Source organism: Suhomyces tanzawaensis, assembly GCF_001661415.1.
Source record: "Suhomyces tanzawaensis NRRL Y-17324 unplaced genomic scaffold CANTAscaffold_1, whole genome shotgun sequence".
NCBI classification, from domain to species: Eukaryota; Fungi; Ascomycota; class Pichiomycetes; order Serinales; family Debaryomycetaceae; genus Suhomyces; species Suhomyces tanzawaensis.
The window spans coordinates 2,021,047-2,040,216 of NW_017963636.1; the positions used below are offsets into that span (position 1 = coordinate 2,021,047).

General features: G+C 44.5%; 10 protein-coding genes across 10 annotated transcripts; 4 read left to right on the forward strand and 6 right to left on the reverse strand.

The window, feature by feature from the left end:
- Positions 1 to 35: 35 nt before the first annotated feature.
- CANTADRAFT_93388 (uncharacterized protein) lies at positions 36 to 1,015 on the reverse strand (the record flags this gene model as incomplete). The annotated part of the gene is made up of 1 exon (XM_020211970.1): positions 36 to 1,015. Exon 1 carries the CDS (start codon positions 513 to 515, stop codon positions 36 to 38), a length of 480 nt encoding a protein of 159 aa, XP_020067327.1. The 5' UTR covers positions 516 to 1,015.
- Positions 1,016 to 1,309: 294 nt separating this feature from the next.
- Positions 1,310 to 2,695, reverse strand: PHO112 (Pho112p; the record flags this gene model as incomplete). The annotated part of the gene is made up of 1 exon (XM_020211426.1): positions 1,310 to 2,695. One exon carries the CDS (start codon positions 2,693 to 2,695, stop codon positions 1,310 to 1,312), a length of 1,386 nt encoding a protein of 461 aa, XP_020067328.1.
- A 500-nt stretch (positions 2,696 to 3,195) lies between these two features.
- On the reverse strand, positions 3,196 to 6,390 carry CANTADRAFT_19783 (uncharacterized protein; the record flags this gene model as incomplete). Its single annotated transcript, XM_020206488.1, has 3 exons — positions 3,196 to 6,228; positions 6,259 to 6,363; positions 6,385 to 6,390. The coding sequence occupies 3 exons, from the start codon at positions 6,388 to 6,390 to the stop codon at positions 3,196 to 3,198; spliced, it is 3,144 nt and encodes a 1,047-aa protein (XP_020067329.1).
- Positions 6,391 to 7,184: 794 nt separating this feature from the next.
- Positions 7,185 to 8,177, forward strand: HST2 (histone deacetylase; the record flags this gene model as incomplete). Its single annotated transcript, XM_020209269.1, has 1 exon — positions 7,185 to 8,177. The coding sequence occupies one exon, from the start codon at positions 7,185 to 7,187 to the stop codon at positions 8,175 to 8,177; it is 993 nt and encodes a 330-aa protein (XP_020067330.1).
- A 149-nt stretch (positions 8,178 to 8,326) lies between these two features.
- Positions 8,327 to 9,262, reverse strand: CANTADRAFT_98601 (25S rRNA (uracil2843-N3)-methyltransferase; the record flags this gene model as incomplete). The annotated part of the gene is made up of 1 exon (XM_020212014.1): positions 8,327 to 9,262. One exon carries the CDS (start codon positions 9,260 to 9,262, stop codon positions 8,327 to 8,329), a length of 936 nt encoding a protein of 311 aa, XP_020067331.1.
- Positions 9,263 to 10,550: 1,288 nt separating this feature from the next.
- Positions 10,551 to 13,160, forward strand: CANTADRAFT_32797 (uncharacterized protein; the record flags this gene model as incomplete). Its single annotated transcript, XM_020208479.1, has 1 exon — positions 10,551 to 13,160. A coding segment is annotated over one exon (2,610 nt), but the record flags the coding sequence as incomplete, so codon positions are not given.
- A 450-nt stretch (positions 13,161 to 13,610) lies between these two features.
- Positions 13,611 to 15,386, forward strand: FRS1 (phenylalanine--tRNA ligase subunit beta; the record flags this gene model as incomplete). Its single annotated transcript, XM_020206489.1, has 1 exon — positions 13,611 to 15,386. The coding sequence occupies one exon, from the start codon at positions 13,611 to 13,613 to the stop codon at positions 15,384 to 15,386; it is 1,776 nt and encodes a 591-aa protein (XP_020067333.1).
- A 1,222-nt stretch (positions 15,387 to 16,608) lies between these two features.
- Positions 16,609 to 17,229, forward strand: SEC4 (Rab family GTPase; the record flags this gene model as incomplete). Its single annotated transcript, XM_020208906.1, has 1 exon — positions 16,609 to 17,229. One exon carries the CDS (start codon positions 16,609 to 16,611, stop codon positions 17,227 to 17,229), a length of 621 nt encoding a protein of 206 aa, XP_020067334.1.
- A 310-nt stretch (positions 17,230 to 17,539) lies between these two features.
- MCI4 (Mci4p) lies at positions 17,540 to 17,944 on the reverse strand (the record flags this gene model as incomplete). The annotated part of the gene is made up of 1 exon (XM_020209100.1): positions 17,540 to 17,944. The coding sequence occupies one exon, from the start codon at positions 17,942 to 17,944 to the stop codon at positions 17,540 to 17,542; it is 405 nt and encodes a 134-aa protein (XP_020067335.1).
- A 273-nt stretch (positions 17,945 to 18,217) lies between these two features.
- Positions 18,218 to 18,931, reverse strand: IFU5 (WW domain-containing protein IFU5; the record flags this gene model as incomplete). Its single annotated transcript, XM_020206490.1, has 1 exon — positions 18,218 to 18,931. The coding sequence occupies one exon, from the start codon at positions 18,929 to 18,931 to the stop codon at positions 18,218 to 18,220; it is 714 nt and encodes a 237-aa protein (XP_020067336.1).
- Between the last annotated feature and the right edge of the window lie 239 nt (positions 18,932 to 19,170).

Here is a 19,170-nt window from a genome sequence, read left to right on the forward strand (position 1 = left end):
TCAAAAGATGATTATAATATCTACACGGTTGCAAATTAAGCAAACTTGCCCAATACCTTCAATGCAAGCTCGTGGTCTTGTTCTTGTGCCAAACCACTGATGGTCAACGCGCCGACAACGCCGGTAACGCCCTTGACTCTGATGGGGATGCTTCCACCGTGGGTGGCGTAGTTTTCTTCCGAGATGTAGTTGTTCTGTTCGAGAGTGTTACCCTTCAATCTCAACTTCTGGCCCCAGTAGAAACTGGACTTGCCGAATCTGAACACGGTCTGGGCCTTTCTTCTGACCCACTCGTCGTTGTCGAAGGTGGCGCCCGAGCCGGTGACGGTGTGGAACAACACGTGGCCCGAGGTCAATCTGATGTCGATAACCACCGACTTGCTGGCGAACTCGCTGACGGCAATGTCACGTGCGTGGTTGCCGATGGTCCAGGCGGTGTCGACTTGGAACTGGGGCAACTCGATGTATTCGAGGTCGTCGAGTTGGCTTAAGGTTTGGTTGTACCAGTCAGTCATTGTGTGTGTTGTAACGTGTTGGATGTGCTATTGGTGCTGTTTGTGGTTGGGGCATGGTGCTCCTTTTATACCATTGCGGATCGACCTTCCCCGTTTTTCGTGAGGGAGCAAGTGGTTTCAGGGGCAGTTTCTACGCTGGCGTGGTGCTGCTGTGGCAGGTCGACCCTGGCAGGACCCTTAGTGGACCCTGGGTAGCGGTGGCTGCTACGGTGTGGGCTGGGCCTGGCTACTGGACTTCTAGTGGCCGTCTACTGGTGGCTTTGCCCACTGGTAGCTTGGCTTGGAATGCTAAGGTGGCGCATCGCATCGCAATTTATCCGAACAATTGCCAGATGATGGTTTCTGGCAATTGGCAGGTTGTTCCGGAGCAGAACTCCGTGTCCGATTGTAGTGAAGCTTAGGGCAATTATCTCACAGATACTGCGAATCTAGAAACTCTGAGATGTGTCAAGATTAGTTTAAGAGAGAGTGGACTATGCCTCATGAACGCGCTAACCGAGCCAATCGTTCGCCACACTGCCACTCCGTCTGCTGAGCCTACAATCCTCGATCGAAACGCCTCTAGACTACTGGAATGAGCTGCGCACCCATCGCCTCGAGCTCTACACTATCGCGATTTAACTTTTATTACTTTTAAAATCTCTAAGCGTGGTAGTCTCCTAGTCAACCTCCAACCGTTGATCGGCATTGTGGGGCTGCTTGCTGGAGTTCAGTCAATTTTCTAACCACTGATCGGCGTTTTAGTTCAGTCTCTAACCGTTGGTTTGCGCCATAGTTCTCCAATTCACTTGACTCTAACCATTGATCAAGCTGGCATTGTAGTGCTCCTGGTTGTAGTTCCAGTAAAACTCAACCGTGGATGGAGCACCTTCGGCAAGATCACACTGTTGTGCAAAGTTGATGTTTCCAATTCTTTCCTTGATATAGTCTTCGTAGGCACTGAACTCACACGAAAAACCAGGTCCTGATGAACACTTGGGAATTGGCACAACCGCGTCGTTGATGATGTACCTGACATACGAAGACTGGCCGCACTTGTACTTCTCGGTGTAAATTCTGGCACCTTGTGGAACAATAGACGAGTGGAGGTAGGGGTATGGGAACGGAATGTAATCGGTAGGCAAGTCTTCCTTTGGCTCCAAAAGACCCAAGGCAGAGTGGAAAATTTCCAAGTCAGTGTCGTGTGTAAACGACAACCACACCTTGTTAGAGCTAGAGTTGTCCTTCAACAAGGTCAAGGAAGCATTCAAAAGGGTGGAGCCTATCACTGCAGTCAAGTTGTTACCGGCTCCGTTGGCGTAGTAGTTGCTCACATCGGTGCCGTAAGAATATTGAATGAACTCCTCGTTGGAAAACAAGTCACAGAAGGGCGAGGATCCTCTGACATTGAGCTCGTAAGCGCACCATTGGAACAAGTTCGACACATCACCTTGGGTGAGGTTGAGCCCTGGAGCAAACTTTTGGAATCTAGTGATAATGTTCTTCAAGTAGGTAGTGTCAAGTTTCTTGACTTCGCTGGAAGAAGTGTCGTTGTATGAGGCACAGGCAGCTCTTGGGGTCAAAGAGTTTGCACCCATCTTCTTGTCCTCATCAACCACAACGTAGGTGACTTTGTCGTCCTCGTAATCGTCGCCAAAGAATCCACGGGTGAAGAAGACTCCGGTTTGGAAACATCTTCCAGAGTTGGAGGAAAATACTGGGAAGGTCTCGTTCTCGTTGAAGAGCGATCCGTACTTTCTTCTGAACGCAGCACCATGCTTCAAGGCATCGGTGGTACCAGCAAAGTTCGAATCACTGTTCTTTGGGGAGGTTTCCTTTTCGTACAAGTCACTGTTGTCAACGAAGTAGGTGTAGTCGTTCAAGAAGCCGAAATCACCAGTGAAGGTGCCGTTGTAAGATTTGAACTTCTTGTAAATAGCCTCAAGCTTCTTACCAACACTATTGGATGGGTATCTCTCTCCGTGTCTTGACAACAACTGCACTTGTTCAAGAGTACACTGTTCCGGAACATCGGTAGAGATTCCGTAACCCTGACGCTGAATATAAGGACCAGCACCTCCCAAGTATCTAAGAATATTGTACTGCTCGACAGAAGCCTGTTGGGGACTAGCTAAACTTTGGAACACCCCTTGGTTCACCAAGAGCAACCCATTGTTGATCAATTTGGAGATGGCCACCATGTTTTGTAGGTCTGCCTGTTGGATGTAGAGCTAGTGATGGATATATGGGCCTATTTATAGGCTCAGAATACTCCACTGGCTTTGAAAATGATTCGGTTGGCTCCTAATCGGTCCTGAAAGAGTTGCACCCATACCCGATTCATACCAGTGCACGTGCAGGATGCCTCGTGGGGACGCTCGATACGGAAAAGTAATGGAATACCTACCACGTGTGTCAACATTGCATAAGCCAGGGGTCAACTACAGATCGGGCCAGAAAGACCCTTCTTTCAGGATGAAGTATTTCTTGCCAAGCCAATAAAGTTACTGCTTCAACGGCGTACCTACAGATACCAACTACTTGAGAGAAACCGTCTGAACTGGATAGGAACAAACTCCCAGCTGCTATAGACCTGCCCCGGGCTTCAATTACGTTGATATGTGAGGCATGCACCTCAAAATTAGGATGCTCTCTTATTACTATTGCTAAGCCTAAAATTCCGCAAGGAGGTATTGGCCGATTAATTGCGCTTCTTACCCTTGTTATTTTTAGTGTCACCTAAGCTCAATTTGAGCTTGCCGACAGTAAGAGCAGCGATCATATCGTTAGGCTTAGCTGACTTGATTATATCTCTCTCGCCGGGCCAGTCTAATTCCGTATCGGTACCCGTGGTGTCCAATTTCCGGGTGGTGAAATGGTGCAATATCTCATTAATTGACTTCCCCTTCTTACCGTTCCCGGGTTGCACTTTCACTTTGTACTTGAGCTTATTCATTGACACCCAGGGTGCAAAAACCGGAACGGCCCCGACAATGGTGTCTCCTTTTTGCGGTTTGGCAATGAAGGAGTCAAGAATCTCCACGTAATTGGTTACACTAGATTCGTCCTCGTTACTCTCTTCCAAAATATACTTCTGGTACTCCCTCTCATCCTGCTTCTTCTTCCGTTGTGCAGCAGCAGATTCCTGATACTTCTTCTTATGCTTGTCAGCTTCGGCTTCTTGCTCAAGTTGTTTCTGCTTCTTAGCCTCTTCCACTTGCTTTAAGGTTCCCAAAACGTCCATTCTCATTTTCCGTTCTTCCTCATCTTGATCTGCATATTTGGTTGCAATTTTCTTCATTTTGGCTTTCTTACCACGAACCTTTTTGGCAGGACCTGCGGTTGCGTTCTCAATCCCTTCAGGTTCAGCTGGCTCCTTGGAATCTTCTCTCAAATCTTCAGAATCTTCGGGCTCTGAAGATTGTTTGACGTCATTTTCTGATTGTTGTGGATTTTCTGGTTCTTGCGATGGTTCCTTATCCTTGGGCTTTTTACCTACCTGGTCCTCTAATTCCTTCTTCTTGTTATCCATGACGACTTTCAAGCCATGCTCTTCTTGTTTCTTGACTCTAGCCTCTCTGTAACGATTGGTAGTTTCCTCGTCTCCCAACATGTAGAGTCCAAAGCCCATGACCAACTGCATTGGAGGCATATACTCCTTCTTGCCCTTATAGTTGAACGAGCCTGGAGCAATCAAACTACCATCAAAGTCCTTCTTTGAAATCAAGTTCCCAGGCAAAAACCAAGGGGAAGTGGTGATTTTATTGTTCCATGCATTTGAAGCAGACATAGCAAACATACCTGCTTGCATCAAGGTACGAGGTGGAACCAGTTCACCTTTGTAAGGATTCTTGATGAAAACCTTCAATGATCCTTCAACATCGGATGAGACGAAAAAATCATTGTCACTGAAATGTCTGTAGTAGATAATGTCTATCTGTGAAGGGTCTCTTCCGGCTAAGCACAAATAACCCTCGATTGAAACAAACCAGAAGAACTTCTCAAACCAATATTTAGGTCTGATGTGCTTCAAGGTTTCATTTTCTTGCTTTAAGTTCTTTGCCAAATCTTGCTGGATCTTTCTTTCGGCATTTTTCAAGGCAAGTTGAGTATTCTTTTCCACCTTAACTTGCTTACTTTCAGCTGTCTTCTTGGAATCAAAATACAATGCGGCATTTGCGTATGGGGACAAGGATAAATCAATCCAACATGACAAGCTATTCTTTTGTTCCTTCTTTTTACCCAAGTTCTTGGGTTGCTGTCTTTTAACCCTCCGTTTGGTAACCTCAGAGTCCGAGTCTGAGTCAGAATCTGAGTCAGACTCGGATTCCGATTCCGATTCTGATTCTGATTCGGAGCTTGATTCATCTGATGAGCCGTTCTGTTCTGGCTCTTCATATAAGCTATCAACGTCAGGTAAGATGACACTAATCTTGTTTTCCTTCAAATTTAATGGCAATTTAATGGCCAATGCTGTTGTATTTCTTCTGGATTGTTCAAGTTTAAGATAACTCTCGATATTAGTCCAATCCATTTGTTGATCAATTAACTTCTGGACCATTTCCATACAAGCAGTAACCAACTCTGCAGATAATATGATGGCATCACCTTTCTTGGAGTTGAGTTCCTGCTGAGCAACCAAAGAGAGGATTTGTTTGTCTCTTTCGTTTCTAGCATGATCGAGTCTATTTTGAGCATTTTGCTTTTGTTGTTCTATCTTCAATGCGTACTTGGTGGATTCGATCGTTGAGAAAAATGCATCCAAAGTTTTGTTGTAACCACTGATTTCAGTGAATTTGAAATTGTCCAAGTTCTCTTTATAAGGCTTGAAAGGGTGGAATTCGTCATAAACATATTCCAAATCGTCAGTGGATTTGTCATTTGATTCCTCTGAAGGCTTGAAAAGTGGATTCTTTTTGGATACAATGCATCCACTCAAGGTTTGGGTATTAGACAACAATTCGACGTAGTCATCTTCAGATTTATGAAGGGCTTTGATGATCGTTTCGAGTTTCTCTGTATCTTGATCAAAATCAAGAGCACTTTTGTTAGATTGAATCCTGAATTCATTCAAGTTCTTCTGAATCAAATCAGACGAAAGGTGACTGGCGTTGACAAATAAAAGCTTATGGATTGAATAGACCTTGCTTTTTTTACCAGAACTTTGCTGATCTGCCAATCTAGTCTTATGAGTGGAAATCCATGCTTTGATTTCGTCAGCATTGTATGTCCGTTTTTCGTAGACGAACTCTTCTGTGAACAAAGTTCTATCGAACATTTTGTAAGTCTCGCCGACAGCGTATCTGTCGTTGTCGCCTTTATCACTGACCATTCTTTGCAAAGATAAGATCTTGTTTTCGTGATCCAACAATAAGATATTACCAGCACTGAAGAATTCCAAAACCAAGTAGTACAAACCATCGCTGAATTCAAAAACTAATACTCTATCGTTACCAATCTGCTTCAAGGATGACAATCTCCTAGTTTTCAAATGCTTTCTAAGTTTTGTGACAAAATTCGAAGGAGCATCGGTTGTGGGTCTTTCGAACTCGGTCAAATGCACTCTATTACCACAATCCAAAACTACCACTTTCTTGGAGTCGGGAACGGAAAACTTGAGCAAGAACTGTCTTGCTGAGCTTGCCACGTTATAAATGTTCTGCAACCTGTAGTTCAAGACATTTTCGGTCAATTCACTGGTGATGACCTGCAAATCCAAAGCTGTAATTCTTTGCTAGAATGTTAGTATTGTAGATCAATGGACATGACTAAGCTTCATTCTAGCAAGGAGTCTTCGCCTCCTGAAACTTGCAGATCGAGCATTCCATTCAGGATGCTGAACAGTGAGTAAGTCTTTGGCCCAGCCCTCCTAATACATTGGTGTACATACTTTCATATCGAGGTATCTTGTGAGGTTAGTTGCCACTCTCAACTGGTGAAGAATTTGTATATCGTGTTCCTGTATATAGCGTGGCTGCAATGAATCTGGGAGCAACGGATTGCAAATGCAACAGCACTAATCAAAGTGGACAGTGTAAGATGACTGAGTACTCGGAGTCAACTCTGTGAGACAATAGTGCAAATGTAGTTTGTTTGAACAATTTACCGAACCAATCGATATACCACTGGCCAATGAATAAATTTTAGACAAGAAGCTGGTTATTAATTAGGGTATACGGGTGGTACCTCTCTAGCGGTGTATATTATTGTATATCTCTGGCACTACTAATTCCCACAGAGAACTGACTTTCAGCAAATAGTGAATTATATGTTTTTGAATTGATTAATATGGTTGCTTAACGTGGTTTGAAGAAGACCAATTGTTTCTGCGGCTTCTGATCAGCAAAGCCCAAGTGACGGTAACCTGGATGGAAAATCTCCGGTTAATATCGTAACAAGTAATGTTTAACTATATATGATAATGAATAGAATATTTCTCCTGCTCCAAAGATATACTACTTTGCGAACTCATCTATACACCTCATTACTCATGTCCAGTCTTATCCAATGGTCTTTCACAAATTCAACACTTCGACCAGCTAGATGATCGCAGCACCCCTCGCAAGGTTGTTGAGCAGAAAAGTCTCCTATCCGCTCGTTCTCGCTCTTATCTTTAGTGCTCCAACAGATTGCTCCGCGATTGTACGCACTCCATCAAAAGCCCATCACATTGATTCTGGTAGAGTAGAGATGACTGCTTCCAAATTGGCCCCTTTGGTCAATGCCATTAAAGAAAACAAGAAGGTCACCTTCTTCACGGGTGCCGGAACTTCCACCAGTGCTGGGATTCCTGACTTCAGAAGTCCCAAGACAGGATTGTATGCCAATCTAGCCAAGCTCAATCTTCCGTATGCGGAGGCTGTCTTTGACATCGACTACTTCAGAGAGAACCCAGGTGCATTCTATACGCTTGCATCAGAACTCTACCCGGGAAACTTCCCTCCCACCAAATTCCACTACTTGATAAGGTTGTTGCAGGACAAGAAACTATTGAAGAGAGTGTACACCCAGAACATCGATACGTTGGAAAGGCTTGCTGGTGTGGATGAGGACTACTTGGTCGAAGCACACGGTTCGTTCGCTAAGAACCACTGCATTGACTGCTCTGAAGCAATGTCGACTGACGAACTCAAAAAGCAGATGAACAATAAAGAAGTCAACAAGGGTATCCCCACTTGCGCCAAATGTAAGGGTCTTGTCAAACCCGACATTGTTTTCTTTGGCGAAGGCTTACCCGAGAGATTCTTCAAGTTGTGGGCAGAGGAGGCTGACGACGTTGAGATTGCTATTGTAGCTGGTACGTCACTTACCGTCTATCCCTTTGCAAGTTTGCCAGGAGAAGTTGACAAGAAGGCCTTGAGAGTTTTGGTCAACAATGAGTTGGTAGGTGCATTTAAAGCCAAAAAGAGGAAGTCTGATATCTGGGTCAAAGAATGTGACAAGTTTGCTGAAGACTTATGTGCTGAACTTGGTTGGAGCGACCAGTTGGAAGCATTGGTCAAACAAACCAAGGATGTTTCTGAAGAAAAAGAGCCAGTGCAAGACGATCAGAAACAGAAGGCCACACCATTATCGAGTGGCGAAGAGGCGGAAAAGATAGCTCAAGAAATTGATTCAGAATTAGAGGAGTATACTGACGCTTTGGAATCCTTAGATGAAGAGGTTAGTAAGCTTAAGATATGAACGTAATGATTATTTTAGGTATTGTAAAGATCTATTATATTCTAGGTAATTATTCGCCCATGATTCACACTGTGGATATTTAGTTTAGGCCCTCATTATGTAGACTCTGACTTGGTTGGTACTAGCCAGGGAATAGAAATCACAACTCATTACTTCTTTCTGTAAAGTCTGTAGAAAAACCTCATGTTTTCCAACTTCATAGGATAGTCTATCTTCTTAGTTTCTATCCTATACCAGCAGCTATCACTCTCGTCAATCAACTCCCATGGTCCGTTGTTTTCACCCTGTTTCCCGATAAGAGTCATGTCTATCAAGAATTGCACAGGAAACTTTCTGGTACCGATAGTTATATGCGAGTATGAACCGGCGCTCTCTGCAATCAACAAGAGGGTGCCCTTGGTACATTTGGCGTTGAACGTGTTGAGAAGGGCCATCGTTTCCTTTCTCTTTTCTGCAAAAAGCTCATTGGTAGTAAACAATAACGTTATCAAACTTTGTGCACCATAATCGATTTTGGGCTGGTTCAACACATCTTCATGAATGAAATTAGCCTGGAGCTTGGAACCATCATACATCCAATTTTTTTGGGCGTAATTTGTGAGACTGTTCACCACCTTGGACCAATCAGCTATATCGATAATATTCATCTTGAGACTAGAGTCAGAGGTCGAATTGTACTCCTTTTGTCTGCAGAACACAGATGCCAACCCCACAAGTTCAGAAGATGCTCCACCACCTATACATAATACTTCGGTCTGTTTGTCCTTGTCTTCAAAGAGCTCTTTGATCCCATCTAGCGAGGCAAACAACGAAGTGTATGCCAATGCACGAGCAGGTGTCCATCTGGACACATATGCAAATCTCTTGTCATCAGAGTCAAATGCCTCGATGTAGTTTCTATCGTATAAACATGACTTCACAGATTGGATATGCTGATTCAAATCCTCCGAGTTGAGGATGCTGCCTAGGGTTTGGGTGAACATATCAATGAGCTTTTCATGGCCTAATGAGTATTCGCTATCGAAAGGTATCGATGTGTTGGATAACTCGCCATCATCTGCTTGGCTAGTGTTCTTTCGTCCCATGGCTGTATGTCTAGATTGGAGAAGAGATGAATTCTGGAGATTTAATATTGAACCGCACACGCAGGCTGCGAAATCGATGAGGCCCAACCATAAGGGACTATTGAAGTATAAAACGGGAAGGAAATGAAGGATGTTAGCGGTGATAATGGAGATTCTTCAATGATGCAATGAGGCTTTCGTTTTTCGGAAGGTATTTGGGCTTGAAAGGCTGCTTTTTCGTTTATTGTCAACTTCCCAAAGAAGCACCTGTCAATTCTGGATAAGCACTGTCATTTTTAAAGCTTCTAGTAGCTTAAATTACAGTATCAGGTACAAATATTTAGCAGCAATCTCAGTTGGTTGTTATCGTTGTAGTCTCAAATCCCATCTGCCAGGATCCTTCCTTCAATTACTCTGACTTAGTGTATGCTAACAATTATTGAACGGGATTTAGTGCATTGAATTAAACATTACGCCTATACCCTTGTAACTCAAGCCTGGAATACTCAATAACTGCCATGCTCAGTGCCTTAGGAAGTACTACTCGATGCCTGCTGCAACCACTCAAGCCCTAACACCCAGGGCATCGCGCATCTCATCACGTGATTGGCTCCAAAGACTATATAAGGACCCGCTCCCCCATCAAATTTTTTCTCTCATCAACAATCTGTGTTATGGAAAACTCTCAGCTAACTTCGGTTGGTTGTAGTTGTTTTGCCATAGCAGTTCGGCGCACGCGAAGTTAGTTTGTTGGCGTTACCTGGTGTTTGATTCCATTAAGCCAAGCAATTGGCATTCGGTGGTACTGCTTGACTCTTGTCTCATCATTGGTCCTTCTTCGGAGGTTGAGCGGTGGTGTTGCAAGTTAGGTGTCATTGGAGTTGGGACGGCATGAAGTTTCGTCATGCCTTTGGTGTTAAACAGAGAGCTCCGTCGACAGATTGGAGAATAAGCGGATCGGCCTTGAGCTTGCTTGTGGTGCAAACCATGAGTGTGGCTCGGCCGGATGGTTCGTAGCAACATATTCCTGGACTCTGCGAAGGTCATTTGGCCATTGACGATTTGAGTAAAACCATGTTGCAGACATATTATTCCTTGTAGACATATAAGCCCTTAACTATAACCCGATTTATGTCCCACGACACAAACTGGGTCACGTGTGTGATCACCTGACACGCCGTTTATCTCCACCCAACCGAACCTTCTTAATCCTCTAATTTGATGTCAAAACATGGTACCCCTTGAACGCTCAAATACTGCACTCTCAATGCAGAGTGGAGGGTCAGCATCTGTCAGGGAGTCACGATTATATGGCTCTCGGACTAGTGTGTCGGCGTTGCCCAGCTTGCCCATGGACCATCCCAAGGAAGAGAGCCGTCCAGAAGCGGACCACTCGGAACATTTCGAACCCCCAACTCCAGAGACAAGTTATGTTGAGTTTGACTTCAGCTCACAATCCAAAGAAGATCTACTGTCGTTTTCGGAGAAGGTTATCAGCAATCGTAACCAATCTCAAGAACAACTAGAGGAACATCCAGAAGCCGAACACGTTCAATTGGAGCCAGTTGATGATGATTTCTTTTCGTCATCATCACACAACTGGAAGTCAATGAAAACCATCACCGAGCTTGATTACTACGATGAAAGAGGAGAACTAGAGTTTAAGTCATCAGCCAACAGATTTGATTCTTTAGATAACAGAGCTGGTTCTCGTGGTTATACTAAGATAGATACTGAAGAGCAAGTCACGAAGTACTCAGAATTAGACAAGAAAACAGATTTTCTCTTCAAAACCAGTCCGGAAAAACTGGCCTATGATTCTGATGAAGACGAAGATGAAGATGACGAGAATTCGGACGAGAAGTTGGAAACAACCAAAAACATGTTGACTGAATCGCAAAAGTTTGGATATGTTGGAATTGCTAAATTAATCACGGTGGAAATGGCAACAGAGCTAGCTAAAATTAAGTTGACCACCTCAAGCAAGGTGGCTAAGACAATGAGTTCTGGCCAAAGAAACTTTTCCAACTGGACTATGTATGTCATGACCAAATTGTACGATCACTTGGATCTTACGGAAGAAGAGAAGAAGATGATCGAAAATTTGAGTGCACACGGGGTAGAAGTTTCAGATTTATCTAGCAGTTTCGTCGATGCTGCACTCAACGATGATAAGAATAGTGTAGCCTACCGAATGGCAGAAAAGTATCCTGGATTCAGCTTAAAATGGGTTCTTGTGTGTGATTTGTTCATGGTTTTGATGAGTGATGGGTACTACGATAGTAGGTCGAATACTTTGCTAGTTGAATTTGCAACCAAACTTGGCATCACTAACGTGGAAATTTTGCAATTCCAAAGAAGGTTATTGGAAAGCTTGGAATTTGCCACCAACGAAAAGTCTATCGAGAACAAGGACGAGCTTTTGACCGACAAGCTGTTCATTGACAAGCACATCAAGAAAAACAGAAAAAAGAGACTAGCATACATAGGATTGGCCACATTAGGTGGGTCTTTAGCCATAGGATTATCTGCCGGCTTATTAGCACCTGTCATTGGTGCGGGTTTAGCGGCCGGTCTTACTACAGTCGGAATCACTGGTACTGGTGGTTTCTTGGCAGGAGTGGGAGGAAGTGCCATTATTACTACTGGTGGAGTATTTGCAGGTGCAAAAGTTGGTAACAAAGCTGGGGCCCGGAGACTTGGGGATGTTCATACCTTTGAACTTAAGCCTCTACATAATAACAAAAGACCCAATTTGATTATTACCATCAGTGGATGGATGAACGGTAAACTAGATGATGTGCGGTTGCCTTTTTCCACGGTGGACCCTGTGATGGGAGATATGTTCTCGTTGCTTTGGGAACCCGAGATGTTGCAGTCCATGGGGCAAACCATCAATATTCTTGCTACTGAAGCTTTGAGTACATCCATTCAACAGATATTGGGTGCTACTATTTTGACTGCTTTGATGTCTGCCATCCAATTACCCATGGCTCTTTCTAAGTTGTCGTACTTGTTGGACAACCCTTGGAACGTCTCCTTGGACAGGGCCTGGAAAGCAGGCAAGATTTTGGCCGACACTTTGATCTCAGGAAACATGGGGGTGAGGCCCATCACCCTTGTGGGGTTCTCTTTGGGTGCCAGACTCTTGTACTCGTGCTTGATCGAATTGGCTAAAAGAGGTGGATACGGTTTGATCGAGAACGTGATAATCTTGGGTAACCCTATTGCAGTCAAAGTGGATCAAATGGCTTTGGCAAGGTCAGTGGTTAGTGGAAGGTTCGTCAACGGATACTCCAAGAAGGATTGGATTTTAGGGTACTTATTCAGAGCTACAGGCGGGGGTATTCTGTCGGTTGCAGGATTGTCGCCAATTGAGAATGTTTACGGTGTTGAAAACGTTGACTGTACTGATCTTGTTGAGGGCCATATGTCGTATAGACAGGCCATTCCTAAGATTATGAAGAAAATGGATTGGGAAGTGTTGAGCGAGGAGTTCGCTGAAATCGAAGAGCCAGACCCAGAGCAAGGAGAAAGAACTCGGCAGTTAATTAACGAATTTGATGAGGCAAGGGCCAAGATGAAGGAAGAGATGGAACAGGAAACAGAAAAGAAGAAAACCTGGAAAGACTGGTTCAAGCCGAAGCAAAAGGACTGGTGGGATATCGCACTGAAGGAAAAAGCAGGACGAGAAACGCCAGCTGCTGACGCCACCAACGACAGGTTGGACGAATACGACGAAAATGTGGAGAGAACCGATGTTCCCATCTTCGATGTGGGTGCGTTGATGTCAGAAATCAACGATATTGAACATCTAGCAGGAGAGGGCGAGGAGGTGTTAAACCAAGCCCGTGAAAACGTAGACACCTCGAACAAGGTATTAACGTCTAATGAGGATAAAGAGGAAGTGGAAGATAAGGGAGGTTTGAGTAGGTTTGTACCGGGTAGTAAATAGAGCAATAATATAGAACCTGCGCATAAATGATGTATATTCCGATGTTCACCACTTGGTTGATATTAATTGACTGTGCACAACAAGTCAACACACATCGCTTGTCTACACTCTGCCAGACAATGGAATGATCGGATCTTACACCAATCGGTCACTGGCACTATAAATTCACTAAGGTAGTTTCTCTCGCAGGCCAAATATGTTCCAAATTTTTGGATTCTTATGACTATTATATTCAACGACAGTTTCTCTACACTCTTCTCCGACTGACACAATTAGTCACATCTATTATGTGAACTGTGATTTCGCATCCACCCAGATAGCCAGGCTATGGATTCTCGCACCGGTCGTGTATATCACATCCACGAAAATTTATCAACGAAAATTTGACTCACATCTTTCACTACCACCACCAACATGCCTACCATCTCCGTCGATAAAGAGGACCTCTTCAAGCTCCTCGGTCAGACCTATACCACCGAAGAATTCGATGAGTTATGTTTCGAATTCGGTATCGAATTAGACGAAGACACCACCGAAGAATGTGAAAATGGCGAGAGACCTCAGCTCAAGATCGAAATTCCAGCCAACAGATACGACATGTTATGTATTGAAGGTATTGCACAAGCATTGAACGAATTCTTGGGAAGATCTGAGCCACCAAAGTTCACTTTGGAACCAGCTACCCCTCAAATCACCTTGACCATCAAGGAGTCTACCAAAGCCATCCGTCAGTATGCTGCCTCTGCCGTGTTGCGTAACATCGAGTTTGATGAAAGAAAATACAACTCCTTCATCGAATTACAAGACAAATTGCACACCAACTTGTGTCGTAACAGAACCTTGGTCGCCATCGGTACCCATGATCTCGATACCTTGACCCCTCCATTCACCTACGAAGCATTACCACCATCCGAAATCAAGTTCGTGCCTTTGAACCAAACCAAGGAAATGGACGGTCACCAATTGATGGAATTCTACGAAAAGGACAAGCATTTGGGCAAGTACTTGCACATCATCCGTGACTCTCCAGTTTTCCCAGTGATTTTGGATTCTAACAGAACCGTTGGCTCCTTACCACCTATCATCAACTCCAACCACTCTAAGATCACTTTGAACACCAAGAATGTCTTCATTGATATCACCGGTACCGACAAGACCAAGACTGAAATTGTCTTGAACCAGATCGTGGCCATGTTCTCTAGATACAGTAAGGTTCCATTCCAAATCGAACCTGTTCAAATCATTTCTGAATTCAACAACGAATCTCGTGTGTGTCCAAACATCACTCCAAGAAAGGCGGAAGCTGAAATCTCCTACATCAACTCTTGTGTTGGTTTAGATTACTCTGGTGAGCAAATCGCCGAATTATTAAAGAAGATGTCGTTGAGTGCTGCTCCATCTAAAACCAAGGAAGATATAATTGATGTCGAAATCCCAATAACCAGATCTGACATTTTGCATCAATGTGATATAATGGAAGATGCTGCCATCGCCTTTGGTTACAACAACTTGGTCAAGACCAAGCCAAAGAGTGACTCTGTGGTTGCTGCTCCATTGCCAATCAATAAGGTTGCTGATATCTTAAGATTGGCTTCTTCCCAATCTGGCTACTCTGAAGTTTTGCCATTGACCTTGTGCTCCCACGATGAAAATTTCAAATACTTGAGAACTGTGGATGACAACACCAAGGCCGTTAAATTGGAGAACCCTAAGACCGTGGAATACCAAGTAGTGAGAACCACCTTGGTTCCAGGTCTTTTGAAGACCGTTAAAGAAAACAGAAAGCACTCTTTGCCAATCAGAGTTTTCGAGGCTGGAGATATCGTCTTGAAGAACCCTGAATTGGAAAGAAAGGCTTACAACCAACGTAACTGGTCTGCTGTCTACGTCGGTAAGACCTCTGGTTTCGAGTATGTTCAAGGTTTATTGGGCAAGATTATGCAAACCATGAGAACCCCATGGTTGGAAAACCCAAAGACTGATGACCGTAGAGGTTACTGGATCGAGGAGGACAAGGAAAACCCAACCTTCTTCCCAGGAAGAGGAGCTAAGATTTTCTTCAGAGCCGTCCAGGGTGAAGAGGCCAAGGAAATCGGTTCCATTGGTGTTTTGCACCCAGAAGTCATGCAAAACTTCGAAATCCCATATGCTGGTTCTTCTGTTGAAATCAACGCCGAAGTTTTCTTGTAATTTCTGGGTTAGATATTAGAGACGAAGGTGTACCATATACGAAAGACCACTGATATAGAGAAATAATTGATCGTTAAATGTCAGTATTGTAGCACCACACATTCAGGGCCTCTGATCGTTGTGTTCATCGACGAAACAGATTCCCAGAAGAGAAGGCTTAGTGTAAACGGGGACTACTTGAAAGATATATGTCGAAAAAGAATTTGAAATCAAGATGCAAACGTTCATGATCCCGAAGACTAGACTATTGCTTCTATGTCAACTATAAATGATCCTTCGGATGCTTATATTGAAGAATTACACTAGTTTGCAAAGAAAATAGTTAATCCGAAGTTGGCCATTTTTCTCAACGATACAAGGTATGGAAAGAGCCTATAACTAATTGATCAGTTGTGGTCCTACACCACTATGGTCTGTAATCCCAAAATACTGTAATTCTTCACTCAAACACTGTAATCAGTTATGTTCCTGTAGATTGATTGCCTTCAACGAAGTATTTGTAGCACCTTTTCGAATCCTCCTTCAAGTATATTTTGTTGTGTACCTTTCCTACCTTTTCTACATTACCGGACTTTCCTTTGGTGCTTATATAGGGGAAACTGTTAGGATGTGTAGCATACGTGGGTCACTTAAGATCCTAATAATAAACTAGGGGACTAACTATTCACAATGTACGTTTTTAAATAGCAACTAGGGGGTTGTGTAACAGCCGAATCTCGGCCTAGTGTGATAGCCAGTGATAGTCTCTCTGGTGAATTATAACGTTACAGAGGTATTCTTAGTATCAGGGCACATGAATGATCACATGATTTACCACGTGACATTGGTTGGTTTCTTAAGCTAACAGAAACACCTCTATCGATTCTTTTTGGACATATCCCATACACTTCCATTCCCAATCCTACCCCAAAATCTCTATCCACTAGATCCAAGGAACACTTCCCGGCTAGCCTAGCCACTCTGTAGCCAACATTACAACTTGTGACCTCGCCTAGTGAGGACCAGTACGTGTGCACACCATAATCCTCTCACCCAACGGGGTGAGAACGGAAAACAGAAACGATCATCTACAGAACGAGTACGACAGTATTTATTGGTGAATCAAGAATCGAATAGGGTCCTAGTCAATCCAAACTCCGTGCTACTGTTCCTTGTACATCCAAATTCCATTTGCTTATCCGTCACCCAGCACATTGCCATCATATACACATAAGCTAACACGATGTCTGCTCGAGCCGCCCCTTCCAGATCATACGACATGATCATGAAGTTATTATTGGTCGGAGACTCCGGTGTGGGTAAATCATGTTTGTTGTTGAGATTTGTTGAAGACAAGTTCAACCCTTCCTTCATCACCACTATCGGTATAGATTTCAAGATTCGTACCATAGAAAGCAAAGGTAAGAAGATCAAGTTACAAGTCTGGGACACTGCCGGACAAGAGAGATTCCGTACCATCACCACCGCCTACTACAGAGGTGCCATGGGTATAGTGTTGATCTACGATGTCACTGATTCCAGAAGTTTCGAAAACGTGGAGAACTGGTACCAAACCGTCACCCAACACGCCAACGAAGATGCTCAAATCTTCTTGGTAGGTAACAAGTGTGACGATGACATCAACAGACAAGTTTCCAAAGAACAAGGTGAAGAAATGGCCGCAAAATTGGGTGTTCCATTCATGGAGGCCAGTGCCAAGAGCAATGAAAATGTCGACTCCATTTTCTACGAGTTGGCCGGAATCATCCAAGACAAGCACGTCGACACTCCTGCTGCTGCTCCTGCTGCTAGTGGTATCAATGTCAGCCAAGGTGGTGAAGGTGTCAAGAACAACTGTTGTTGAGTATTTCATCCTGAGCTATAGTTCCGATTGGTTCTCTCCATCACCATCGTTAATAGCTAGATGGATTGATTGATCTAGACCCGTTCCAAAAGACAGGACCTCGAGACAGTGCTCTGTAGATAGTACGGTATTCCGGTGGTTTGCCTTACCAATCTTCTATTGTTCGTTATTTAGTTCATTATTAGTGCCATGTCAGTGCCTGAATATAAAAATGTCTACAGAAATTTGAATTGTAGTAATATTAAAATACATAACTGTGAGATAAATGCTGGTCTGACCTATCTATAGATCATATGATGAGTTGACCTGTTTAGATCTTCTTTCCGAAGTAGACCCATTGGTCTTCCAAAGGCTTCTCTTCCAATTCTTCCCAGACCTTCAACTCACCTAATTCCTTGGCCAAGGTCAATTCTTCGTGGGCTTGTATCACGATTTCTTCGATCAAACCACCACCGATCTTGCTTTCGATGTTTTCGGTGATTTCCTCTTCTTGCACGATCTTCAATCTGTTCTTGGTCAAGGCTTCGACGGACTGTCTGTAGATGGAGTCTTGAGGAAATTTGGTGTCCAACACTTTCAAAGTATGGTTGTATAATGCGACCAAGGCAGGTCTAGGGTTTGGATGTTGGTACAAACCGGCCAAACCGGTAGGGTTTCCTGAAGCGGCCTTAACCAAGACCTCTTCGGCTTGCTTTAACACTCTGGTGAATCTCATGGCGGGGGACTGCTGTGGAAGTGGATGAGATGTCAGAGTAAATTGTTTTATTCTGGTTGGACGAAGAGCGCGCACGTGATTATTATATCACGTGATGCATACCCGATCTGTTCACATTGGTAGCTTCTGGAGTAGTTGTACTCTTACAATCACTATTTTGGAACTGTCTTCTTGTACTGAGCTGAGAAGCGAAGTTTTGATATTTGTGCTGAAGTTATTTACTGTCTAGAGTCGATACATTACTATCTGTAGAATTAAAGCATGATGTGAAGGCTAGAAGTCACCTCCGTCAAAACCACCACCGTCATCAAAACCGCCACCGTTGTCATAGCCGTTGTCGTAACCGTTGTCGTAACCGTTGTCATAACCTTGTTCCATACCCTCTTGGTACTGGTGGTCTCCATAGGAGTCAAGGGCACTGCCCAACATCATACCACCTAACAAACCACCTCCGACACCCATGGCCATCTTGCCCATGCCGCTGCTCTGTCTGCCTTGCTGGGCGTATTGCTGCTGTTGGGGTGGGTATCCGCCGTAGCCTTGCTGTGGCGGGTAGCCGTAGCCCGGTCCCTGTGGTGGGTAGCCGTAACCGGGTCCTTGTGGTGGGTAACCGTAACCTGGTCCTTGTGGTGGGTAGCCGTAGCCCGGTCCCTGTGGTGGATAGCCGCCACCGTAGCCCTGGCCATAGCCTTGCTGGGGAGGACGGTGGCCACCGCCAAAACCGAACGCCCTTTCCTGGCCCTTGGGGGGCTGGTGGCCGGCTGGAGCGGCTGGAGCGGCTGGAGCGGCTGGAGCAGACTTCTTGTCGTCGTATGCTGGAGGAGGAACGTCTGGCGCCTTGTCTGGGAACACCGTTCCTTTAGGGGCCTCCCATTGTGATTTCTTGGTGTCGAGGTTGACGTAAAACCACGTCTTGTATTTGTCGTCGAACTTGGCCACCCAGCCGCTAGGGACCTGGGGGGCACTATTTGGGTTGGATTCGCTCATCAATGTTCGCAATTGGGTCGGATCAGGACTGGGGTCTCCAATATATAGTGCGTGGGGTCGCTTGCCGACACCGCGATTTCCGCTAATCCACGACGTTCTGCGGAAATTTGGTCACTAGGTTAGGGGTGGCAACTGGTCACGGGCGCATGGCTTGCGGTGACGGTCTCAGCCTCGAGGGACACTGGCGGCGGCACAAAACCGGAGGTTCTTCAGTTGCAGTACTGTGGAAGCTTCAGCCA